The sequence below is a fragment of the Impatiens glandulifera genome, chromosome 5 (assembly GCF_907164915.1).
Source record: "Impatiens glandulifera chromosome 5, dImpGla2.1, whole genome shotgun sequence".
Lineage (NCBI taxonomy): Eukaryota > Viridiplantae > Streptophyta > Magnoliopsida > Ericales > Balsaminaceae > Impatiens > Impatiens glandulifera.
Window position 1 is genome coordinate 24,254,027 of NC_061866.1, and position 12,038 is coordinate 24,266,064.

At 34.4% G+C, this 12,038-nt stretch overlaps 1 protein-coding gene across 1 annotated transcript; it reads right to left on the bottom strand.

The window, feature by feature from the left end:
* Window positions 1-6,769: 6,769 nt before the first annotated feature.
* On the bottom strand, window positions 6,770-8,450 carry LOC124939766. The gene is made up of 2 exons (XM_047480206.1): window positions 7,961-8,450; window positions 6,770-7,499 (listed from the first exon to the last, which is right to left on the bottom strand). Exons 1-2 carry the CDS (start codon window positions 8,171-8,173, stop codon window positions 6,990-6,992), a joined length of 723 nt encoding a protein of 240 aa, XP_047336162.1. The 5' UTR covers window positions 8,174-8,450; the 3' UTR covers window positions 6,770-6,989.
* Window positions 8,451-12,038: the final 3,588 nt, after the last annotated feature.

The following is a 12,038-nucleotide window of genomic DNA, read 5'->3' on the forward strand; positions in this document are numbered from 1 at the left end:
TCTATGTGCAGGAACAGATCGAATTGCACAAACCGGCTGGAGCCTCATAAACCGGCTGAAGAACAATTCAAATAAATCTAGTTCCAAGTGATCAAGTCAAGATCAAGAGGAACCGGTTTCAACATTCTCAAGGGACCGGCTAGCAAAGACAAGTCTACATTCCAGCCGGACTATACTGTGTAAGAATCAACCGGAAACTAAAATCTACTGAGATGACGTAATATGACGAAATAGATGTGTCTCGAAGAGATAAACGAAGATAAGATCCGATCAGAAGCATGCGAGAAAAACAATGATGATTTACTGATCCGACTTCGACAGCCGTAAGGTGCATGCCTGACACGTGTTCGAATCTGCAAACTGACTACGTCATCTTTACTTGAGGAGTGTCTGCATGCTTACCAAGTGTTGAGGAAGGTGAAACGTGCAAGTAACCTCTCTGCACCGGCGTGACTCTAGATTAACCAATCCCACGGTGAGAGAAGAAAGTGACCGTTGGGATCATCTTCACTATAAAAGGAAGACGAAGCGACCTCATTAATGACAAGTTACGAAAATCTTAGAGAGATAAAGAAATCTCACGCACGATCCAAAACCGTTGTGTCATTTACCGAAAGCTATTATTGTGTTGTGTTATTGTATTACATCAAGAGTGAGTTGATGTAACCGGCGAGTAGCGAGTTAGGCTCGACCGGTAGTGTAATTGTTGTAACTTTGAAAGTTAGTGGAGATCCTTCTCATAACTTGAGAAGAAGGGGTGACGTAGGAGGGTTTGCTCCGAACATCCATAAAAAATCTTGTCTCGTGTCTTTTCTTTTATTTCCTGTTTAGTCACTTAACCTAACTACAAACCAAAATAATCTTACTCCTTAAATCAAAAACCAGTTCATACACTCCATCTAATCGACTCCTCGTTAATCTCATCAAAGATAAGTCGCATACGTTGCTTCAGACTGAAACAGACATTTCCGCCCTTGAACCCGGTTCAAGAGTCTATGACAGTTTGCGAAGTGCTGAGAACGGTTATAGTCTCTAACCGGACTATCACCAAAGTGTTGTGTGTGTTGTAAGCGGCCACCCTTCCTGAAACCGGAAACACCCTGGTCCTCCAAGGGCGTCCCCGATCCTAACATATTTCAATTTTCATTAATATAAGGGATTGTTGGCATTAAACTAATTCCATTAATTAAATGGAAATGATATTTGAGCAATGAAATTCACACCAAATTCAAATGTGAATTGTGTGTGAAATTAATACAAATAAAATTTGGTGGGTTAAAATTTTTAATTGATTTAAAGTAACTTAACAATTTTGATTTGATGATTGATGAAATGGTTTTCGATAATAAGTGGATAAAACTAAGTTCAATAATAGTTAGTCATATCAAATATATAAATATATATTTAGATATCAACATATTCTGAGTAGTGGCATGTACACCTACTTGTCATGCTGGTGACTTGGGTTCAAATCTCACTAGACGCATAATTAATAATTGTATTTTTTTTAATTTGCAGGCACAGCTAAAAGTCAACGCACGGTGTTAGACGTGTTGTCTAACCAGTGGTGTTAGACTTGCTATCTAACTAGTGGAGTTAGACGTGCAGTCTAACTAGTGGAGTTAGACGTGCAGTCTAACCAGTTGTGGTTAAACGTGGGGGTCTAACTAGTTGTGGTTAGACGTGTGGTTAGACGTGGGGTCTAATGTATGGTAGACGTGGGGGTCTAATGTGTGGTTAGACATGGGGGTCTAATGTTAGATAGGGCGTCTAATGCAGATAAGTATGTTGAGGTTTGTCGAATGCAAATCCGGTTTAGGATTTGATGGCAATGACTCAGACAAGTCTCGTGAAAAGTTATACCCAGAAACTGACAAGTTTAAGTCTATAAACTTTGTCAAAGGAAGCTTAACTAAGAACGAAATCGATCCAAGCTGTAATGAGTTAACTTTAAAGGATGAGATTACTTATGTTCCGCCAACTGTTAGTTGGCTGAAACTTAAGATGAAAGCAGCCAATAAGTCTAACATATTAAAACTTGACAGGAAGTCAAGGAGTTTTAGACAAAAATGATCTTCTAAGATTAACAGTTCAACTGCTAGTAGGAAGACGTCTGCTAAGCCTAAATAATACGCACCGATCACAACGCAACATGAGAAATCCATAAAAATAATCAAAGTATGGATTCCCAAGGGACTAATAAGCCATGGACCCAAAGAAAATTGGGAACCAGATTTATTGTCTTCAAATGCAGGTAAAACAGGAAAATAGCTTGGAAGAGCCAAACGGCTTCTGGACAGCCCGCTGCTCGGAGTATTGCATATGACAATCAGCAGCCTGAAGTGGCTGACATCTTCTCAAAACCACTTCTCGAGTCTAAGTTTTCTTACCTTAGAAATATTTTTAGGATTGTTAGATTATGATAATGCCTGGATTATGTTTAAATCATGAACTCAACTAGTTTTGATAATTTGGTTTAAATAATCAAAAAGAGAGAAATTGTTGGGTTGAAATTTTTAATGTTTAAACTGGTTTTGATAATTTAGTTTAAATAATCAAAAAGGAAGAAATTGTTGGGTTAAGATTTTTAATGTTTAAACTGGTTTTGATAATTTAGCTTAAATAATTAAAAAGGGAGAAATTGTTGGGTTAAGATTTTTAATTGATTTAAAATAACTTAATAATTTTGATTTGATGATTGATGAAATGGTTTTTGATAATAAGTGGATAAAACTAAGTTCAATAATTGTTAGTCATATCAAATATATAAATATATATTTAAATATCAACATAGTCTGTGGTGTAGTGGTAAGTACACCTGCCTGTCATGCTAGTGACCTGGGTTCAAATCTCACCAAACGCATAATTAATAATTGGGTTTTGTTAATTTGCAGGCACAGCTAAAAGTCAATGCACGGTGTTAGACATGCAGTCTAACTAGTGGAGTTAGACGTGGGGGTCTAACTAGTTATGGTTAGACGTGGGGGTCTAACTAGTTATGGTTAGACGTGGGGGTCTAATGTGTGATGGGGCGTCTAATGCAGATTACGTCTAATCAGATCAACGACCGAGATGAGGCGTCTAATAGACTGTTAGATGGGGGCATCTAAGTAGATGGACGGCCAAGATGGACGTGGGGGTCTAATGTGTGGTTAGACGTATGGTTAGACGTGGGGTCTAATGTTTGGTTAGACGTGTGGTTATACGTGGGGATCTAATGTTAGATGGGGCGTCTAATGCAGATTGCGTCTAATCAGATCAATGACCGAGATGAGGCGTCTAATAGACTGTTAGATGGGGGCATCTAAGTAGATGGACGGTCAAGATGATCAGATGGGGGAATCTAAGAAGATGGACGGACAAGATGAGGTGTCTAAGTAGATGAACCTCTAAGATGATCAGATGGACAGCTAAGATGATTTGATGGGCATCTGAAGGCAGATGCTCTTCCAGACAACTGGCAGCAGATTCTTCCAAGCAGCTGACAGCAGAGCTCAAGAAATGAATAACCGCCACGTATGCCATAATTCAAATTGCTTGTACTGCATTGTACTACCACGGTCTCAAAAATCTTTTTCTGCTGTACTACCCAGTACCTCATGGATAGTACATCCAACGGAAAGATGACATGTGTCCAAAAGAAGGATTTGATCGTTGAAGCTTTTCAAGAATAAATTGCTGCCTAAGACAACGGAAAAATTGTTGGCTGAAAAATACAATAAAGAGAGAGCTGTTTCATTTTTCATTCAAGAAAGTTCCTGAAATCAAATATATCATTTATCATCTAGCTTTGAATACATTGTATTACATACTGTCTTTTCTGTGAGAAAACTTCAGTGTTGTAAGTTGAACAAAGGTTGTTTTGTTCAACAGAAAGTTAGCTAGATTAGTGAACTGTATTTGATTCAAAGAAGTATAGTGAATCCTTCCGGTGGTTGGAAGAAGGGGTGACGTAGGAGAGTTTGCTCCGAACATCCATAAACAACTTCTTGTATTCTTTACTTTTTGCCATTAATCTTTCATTGGTTCAAAGCTTCAAATCCGACGAACATTTCTGCACTTGAATCTGTTTTAAGAGTTCGAAGGATTTGCGAAGAATAGAAAGAGATATTAATCCCTAACATGATTTATATCAAACCGTTTATCCGAAGTCATCATCAATAGCCAGACCCCCGTCTCTATTGGTGTCGCCGATCCTATCAAAATTCAAATGAAATTCACATGAAATTTAAATGTGAATTTAAAGTGAAATTAATTCAAATGAAATTCAAATCAAATTCATTGTGAATTAAATTTGTTTGATTGTAACAAATAACATTAATGTCTTGAGTGAGGCAATTAACCAATTGTGTTAATTAATATTGTAACTACAAAATACTTATTGTTGGATGTAATTTGCAAGGATGATAAAATGGCAAGTATGGATAACCGATGGATGAATCGATGATGAATTAGTGGTTGTTGGATTAAAAAATTGATTATGAGTTTAATTTTCAATTATAAATATACATTAATCTTGTATTTCTCTCCACACATTATCTTATCACTTCTCACTTAAGAATTCTAAAAGTCTTCCCTTGTTCTTGTGAGTATTCTTGTTAGTGTTCTTCGCGTTTCTTTACTCGACCATTTATGTGCGAAACGCGGTGATTGTGATTCAGATACTTTTATCTAGTTCGTTGTTGTAGTGGTTTTTCTGTGCTAAACCATTGCAGGTTCCGTTGTACCATGGGAAGCAGCCACCGACGAAATTCTCCAACACAAACATGAGATGGTAAAACTGTTTTAAAGGGAACTTAGATTTTACATGACTCAAAGCAAACGAGAAGACTTTTCTTCCTCTCATTGCATAATCTATTGTATTTGTTTTATTATTATTTTATTTTATTCATATATTATTTACGTTACGAGATAAGATTACCAACATTATTAATGAATTAATCAAAGTAATATTAGAAGAATGGTCAAAGGGAAAAGACCAAAATACTTTATCAAAATATTCAAGAAACGGATCGATACTGAATTTAACAAAAACAAGTCAATATATAAGTTTAGAATTACAGTTCAATCAATTCTCTCCATTTGCTCACAAACCCCTCATAGAAAACTCTAAAAATAAATACAAAAGTCTTAGTTTCTTCTTTTATAATCATAAACTCCCTCTTGTCAAAATCAATCACTCATAGCAACTTTGTAAATTTATTAAGAAATAAGTACTCAATTATTGTAAATTTATTAAGAAATAAGTCCTCAACTGTTCAATTATTCCTTCCAACATTTTAAATTAAAATGGTTATAATTTTCTGAATTAAAAATAAACGTATGTACTTTCTAAATTGTTCACTTCTCTCCGTCCCTCGTCTTCCTATTCAATAATTGAAAAAAAAAAATTGCCCCTTTTCCCTTTTATTTCTCTTCTTTTATTTTACTGTCTTCCATCTTTCATTATCTACAACAATTTTGCTCAATCTCTTTTTCATTTTTTTTTTAAATATTCAATTTATCCAACACTTTATAATTAAATTTGACCTGATACGGTCAATTTTAAATTAATTCTTAATTTTATTCTCCTTACAATGAATATTAATTTGTATAAAATATTTTCAAATTAAATTTATTTACTTGTAATTTTAAAAATTATACCTTGAATATAAAATTGATCATTAAAATTTTGGATCTATCAATTATTTCTATATACAAAATAAATTATTATAAAAGTTATGACATTGTCAATCTTTAATTAAGTAACTTAAGTTAGTGGCAGAGAAATCTAACTTGAGGTTTCTTATAAATTTATAGTTTTTTTTGGCTAGATCATTATTATATTTTTAATAAAGTTTATACACAATTATCTTTTTGAACAATATAATATTCCTTTTTGAGGAAACAAAACACATGTGATTGAAATAATATGGACGAACAACTAGACTCATGTATTGACTTGTTTATTTGAAATTATAATCATATTTGACCAAAATAAAATGATCACAAAATTTTAGTATAATATGATTTAAAATTTTATAAAATAAAATTATTTACCTTTTAACTCACAACTTTATTAAATTCAATAATATCTTAACATTAAATAAATATTAAATTAATATCATAAATATGATTTGAAAAATAAATATTCCTTTTTTCATTTCTATTTTATAGTCTTTGAGAATTGGAACAAACTATGTAAAATATCTTGTTCTCTGATGGATGGTCCATAGTCATTCATAACTATATATTAGGTGGGTTAGAAAATTTAACGAAATGAACAAGACATAATAAAGTTTGCAAAAATGTTTTTTTCGGGTTGAATGATGAAAATATTTCTTCACAAAGAAAAACCTGATAAAATTTGAAAATGACCCGCGTGACATGATAATGTTTGCAAAATGACCTCGTGTGACGCGACGCTTTTCGCGTCACGCGAATGAGTGCATCGTAAGTAATTTTTACAAATATTATCACATCATGCGAGGTCATTTTTACAAAAATTATCGCGTCATGCAAAATCATTTTTCAAACATTATCGCATCATTCTAGAATATTTTTATTTTCTTTTAAAAGAATCATTTTTTCCAACTTTATTAGATCTGAGTTATTTCTCAAGATAATGTTATTAAATTTCAAAGTAGTGTCTCTCACATAGAGCATTATTTGAAAACAATTTTTTAAATATATATATATATATATATATATATATAACCCACTTATTTTCTTTGTATATCTTTCTCTTTTCTTAGTAACCAATCACCTCCATCAAATGTTTTACATTGTCCTAAACGCTTCAATATCAAACAATCAAGTAAATAATTATTCCCATGAAGGGAATTGAAATATCTAAGAAATTTAAAATCGGATTTTGCATAAGAAGCATTAAAAAGAAAAACTGTATTCAAATGTAATAATAATACCATCTATTTTCTATGTTCTTGTAGACCTATCGTCTTTAGTATCATTTACAAAAGTCGATAAGATCGGAACAAGCTGCTGCTTGTTCATATGGATATGTTAAGATCAATTTTGGGCCTCTTGTCTGTTTGGGGCAATGGAACAGTAGTGTGACATCGAGGACATTGTGGATTGTTCTTCAATATAAGCACATAAAGAAGACAACTTGGGCAGCCAACAGCTAACGAAGAGGAAATCGGTTTCTTCTCCACCTCCTCATCTACTTCCATACCTGTTTCCTTAATGGAAGATGAGGAATTCGAATTAGAGGATGAATATTTAGATCTCTTCTTATAATTGCTTTCATTCTTGGCTCTTTCAAGGGCACACTTAACCTTGTCAAGAGTACACACACTCTGGTAACAGGACGATGGCGAGGATGATGATGATGTTGAGAGCCTGAGCTTCAAGCCAATATCATCTAAGAGATTGAGTGATTTCTTTGTTTGGGGAGGGAAGTTTATTATGTCCTCTTGTTTGGCTTTACTCTCTGATGAAGACAAAGATGGTGAAGATGAATTAGGTGAGTTGCATTTTTGGATGTATACCTTCCCTGACTGTAAATCAAGCAAAATCAAAATCAGAAGAAAGACAAGACAAAAAACATTCATTCTTGTTTAATTGGCTCATGACCAGAATAATAAACTCTTGGATATAGAGATCTTTAGTCTCAGGATTTTGATTAAATGATTTTATGCATTATACATGTATCACCACCATACTTTAAAAATAATTCCTATAATGAATTATGATAAGGTTTGAAATCTCAGTAAAGGATGAAAGATGATCCAAATAGTGATAGTTGTGATTTGATTTAATCAATAAACAATCACAGCTAGCCATTTAAATAGATATAACTTGTACCATCGAAACCTAAGCTTAAACCGAAATCATCATAAGAACATGTGAAATTCAAACTTCTTCTTGAATTTTCCTGATTGTTGTTCGTTTGACATACATCAATTGAATAAACAGCAAGACGATCCAATAGAATCGAATAGTATAGTGAGTATAATACCTTCAGATCGAGACGCTTTTCCCAACCAGATGGGACCTTTAAATCTAGGTCAAGTTCTTTGGATTCAAGGGTCGAGCATCCTCCAAGCAAGTCCCGAGTAATCAGTGCCGACGATGTTCCTGCTCCTACTCCACCGACTGATTCTCTGGTCTTCTGGTTCTGATCATCGTAATCGTTCAAAATCCGGATGAAAGTTGTGACATCAGCAACCATTATGAGGACACAAATAAAAATAGGTGGAAAAGAGAACAAGGAGAAGAAGAAGAACGTTTGAATGATTGTGAGTGGTGTTTCACAAAAAGAGAGTTTGTTATATATATTGACTGACTACAATTAAGTTTTGTGATTATGGCGTAGGCTATAGATGGAGAAAGAGTAAAGTGATTTTGTGTGATGAAATTAAATAGAAAGGGGGCATTAATGAAGGGGAGGGCCATGAAGACTGTGGAAGAGTAAAGGAAGGAGAGAGAAGGGGCCGTCACTAATGGTGGCATTAAATGCAGTTTGGAATTGCAGTCGACAGCTCTCTGCTTTATTGTTCGTACCGAAAAGGAGGGGAAAATTATCAAATACTCACTCTACACTCCACAAAATATTAAATGCAGTTTGATTCAAATAATTATATATTGCAATAACTTCATATTTTATTTATACTTCTATAATTTTTTTCTTACTAAATCAATTAAATATCTAAAAGTTCAATTCTTTTATATCTTTCTTAATTATCTTCCAGGTATCAATTCAAATATAAAGTGAAACATAAGAAATTTAGATTCTTAAATTTATATTAAGTTAATTTAGTCAAATGAAAATAAATTTTAAATTAATTAAACTATTAAGGCTTATTTAACATTGAATTATTTAAAAACAAAGAGAGAAATATTAACTATAAGGGATGATTTAGAATAAGAAAATATTAATGATAAGCGATAATTTTAAGGAATTAATGTTTTTTTTAATAAAAAATATTTAAAATATATTGATATATAAATTAAAAAGAAATAATAGTTTAAGATAAAAAATATTTTAGTATTTTAATTAATAAATTAAATTATTTGAATATTTAAAGATAACTATAACGATGTTTGATTTGTTTTAGGTTATTTAAAATGATGTTTCTCTCGATAGGTACCAAATCCTATATCTCGATAGGTACCCAAGTCCTATCTCTCGATATGTGGCCAAACCCTTTCTCTCGATAGGTACTAAAACCCTATATCTCGATAGATACTCAAACCATATCCCTCAATATGTACCAAAACCCTATTTGTCGATAGGTACTAAAACCTTATCCCTCGATAAGTACCCAAACCCTATCCCTCGATATGTACCCAAACCATATCTCTCGAGAGGTAATCAAACCCTATCCCTTGATAGGTATCCAAACTCTATCTCTCGATAGGTACATAAACCTTATCTCTCGATAGGTACTCAAACTCTATCTCTCGATAGGTACTCAAACCCTATCCCTCAATAGCTACAGAAACTTAATCTCTCGATAGGTACCCAAGCCCTATCTCTCGATAGGTACCAAAACCTATCTCTCGATAGGTACTCAAACCATATCTTGAAAGGTACTCAAACCTCATCTTTAGATAGGTACTCAAACCCTATCCCTCGATAGGTACCAATCCCTATCAAGCGATAGTTAGTCAAACCATATCTCTCAATATTTAATCAAACTCTATCACTCGATATGTACCAAACACTATCTCGCAATAGGTACTCAATCATTATCTTCCGATAGGTACCGAAACCCTATCCTCTATTAGATACCAAGACCCTATCTCTAGATAGATACCTTAACAATATCTCTCGATAGGTACCAAGACCCTATCTCTCTATAGGTACACAAAGAAAAACTTTATCTTTTGATACATATCCAATGAAAATCATATTTCTTAATAGGTGTTTTTCCAAATTCACAAATACAAAACCTATATGTCAATAGTATCATGATCATTGGTAACATCTGTGGGAAGTTGATTATCTCCCACCAAAAAATCTATCTATTCATAATGTATTGATCATTTTTACATGATCACTCTACATGTTTCTTGTTAGTAATTTTTGTGAGTAAGTTTGGTAACTATCATGTAAACCTATTTATTGATAATTTCATGATCATGTGTGTATGATCATTCTTTCATGTCCCCTTCTATGTCTTATTAAGTGACATTAACCATTATCCTTTTGTACATTAATATTTTGAATAATCTATTGATATTCATGCTGAATAGGAATTAATTTTTTAAATGTCTCTCTATATCATTATCCTATAGATTTTACAGATACTTTGTTAAGATATGTAAAACAGGATTCAAGAATTATCCTTATTAAGATAACCACCAAGGAAACACCCAACCACTCTAACGTCAGGTCAATATAGGTTGTATCTTTCCATGACCCTCAATAACATAAATTCGATGAAAAAACATAGAATTAGATGTCATACTCGAATCTGCCTTTTCAAAACTAGTTTCTTGTAATCAAACTTTATTCGAGAGGGCATTCTATAAGTGTTAGGATCGGTGACGCCCTTGGAGGACCGGGGTGTTTCCGGTTTCTAGGAAGGGTGGCCGCTTACAACACACAACACTCTTTGGTGATAGTCCGGTTAAAGACTAAAATCGTTCTTAGCACTGCACAAACTATCACAGACTCTTGAACCGGGTTCAAGGGAGGAAATGTCTGTTTCAGGTTGAAGCAACTTATGCGACTTTAGATGATGTTTAAGAGGATTCGGTTTTATGGATATGAGTCACCGGTTTTAGGAGTATGATTGGTTTGAGGCTTACGTTAAGAAAGCAAGAAATGAAAGCGAAGGAAAGAACACGAGACAATGATTTGTTTATGGATGTTCGGAGCAAACTCTCCTACGTCATCCCTTCTTCTCAGGTTATGAGAAGGATCTCCACTAACTCTTTAGAGTTACAACAACACTTCCGGTCGAGCCCAACTTCGCTACTCGCCGGTTACACCAAACTCACACTTTGATGTAATACAACAACTCAACACAACACAATATAGAAAGTTTCCGGTTTTAGACACAACGGTTTTGGAATATAAGAGTTTATCTCTCTAACTTATTGTTTTTCTTAGAAAGATGTGATTGATATTTTTCGCTTGATTATTCGATACTTCTTCCTTGCCTTCTATTTATATGAAAAGTATGACAACGGTCATATTTTCTCTCTCCCGGTAATGATCAAGAGGCTTGCACGCCTTCCCTCTTGGACAGATCAATTTGGACACATGGCAGACATGCGCTTAGCCGGTTTGCATGTTGGACACATGGCAGACATGCACTTAGCCGGTTTGCATGTTGGACACATGGCAGACATGGGCCTGACAGCTACCTGCTGCCTGGAGATTGCTTTTGGATTTGGACAAGCATGTTTGACAGCTACCTGCTGCCTGAAGATTGCTTCTGGATTTGGACAAACATGCCTGATAGCTAACTACTGCCTGGAGATTGCTTCTGGATTTGGACAAGCATGCCTGACAGCTACCTGCTGCCTAGAGATTGCTTCTGGATTTGGATTACTCATTTAATCAACCGGAACATACAACATTTAATCAACCGGAACATTTATGACTGAGCGGCTGCATTTAATCAACCGGATCATTTATGACTGAGCGGCTGCATTTAATCAACCGGATCATTTATGACTGGAGCGGCTGCATTTAATCAACCGGATCATTTATGACTGGAGCGGCTGATTAAGTGTCGGTTGACCGGAGCCTTCTTTCATTAAATGGCTGTTGACCGATCTCCTAACTGAACTCCAGTTGACCAACCGGTTGACTGAACTTCTTGGCCGAACCGGTTGCTTTTTACTACAAACCGAAGTCAAACAACCGAACGGTATATATATTTCCAACCGAATGGATTTTGCTCAATTTCCCTAAAATAGCAAAACTTTAAATATTATTTGCAGCCAGTGGGATTTGATCCCTGATCACCTGTGTGACAGGCAGAGGCGTTTACCACTACGCTACAACAGCTTCTTGTTATATTTAAACCAATTAATATACCTATATAACTTAGCGGTTTAACATATATATTTGAACTTAG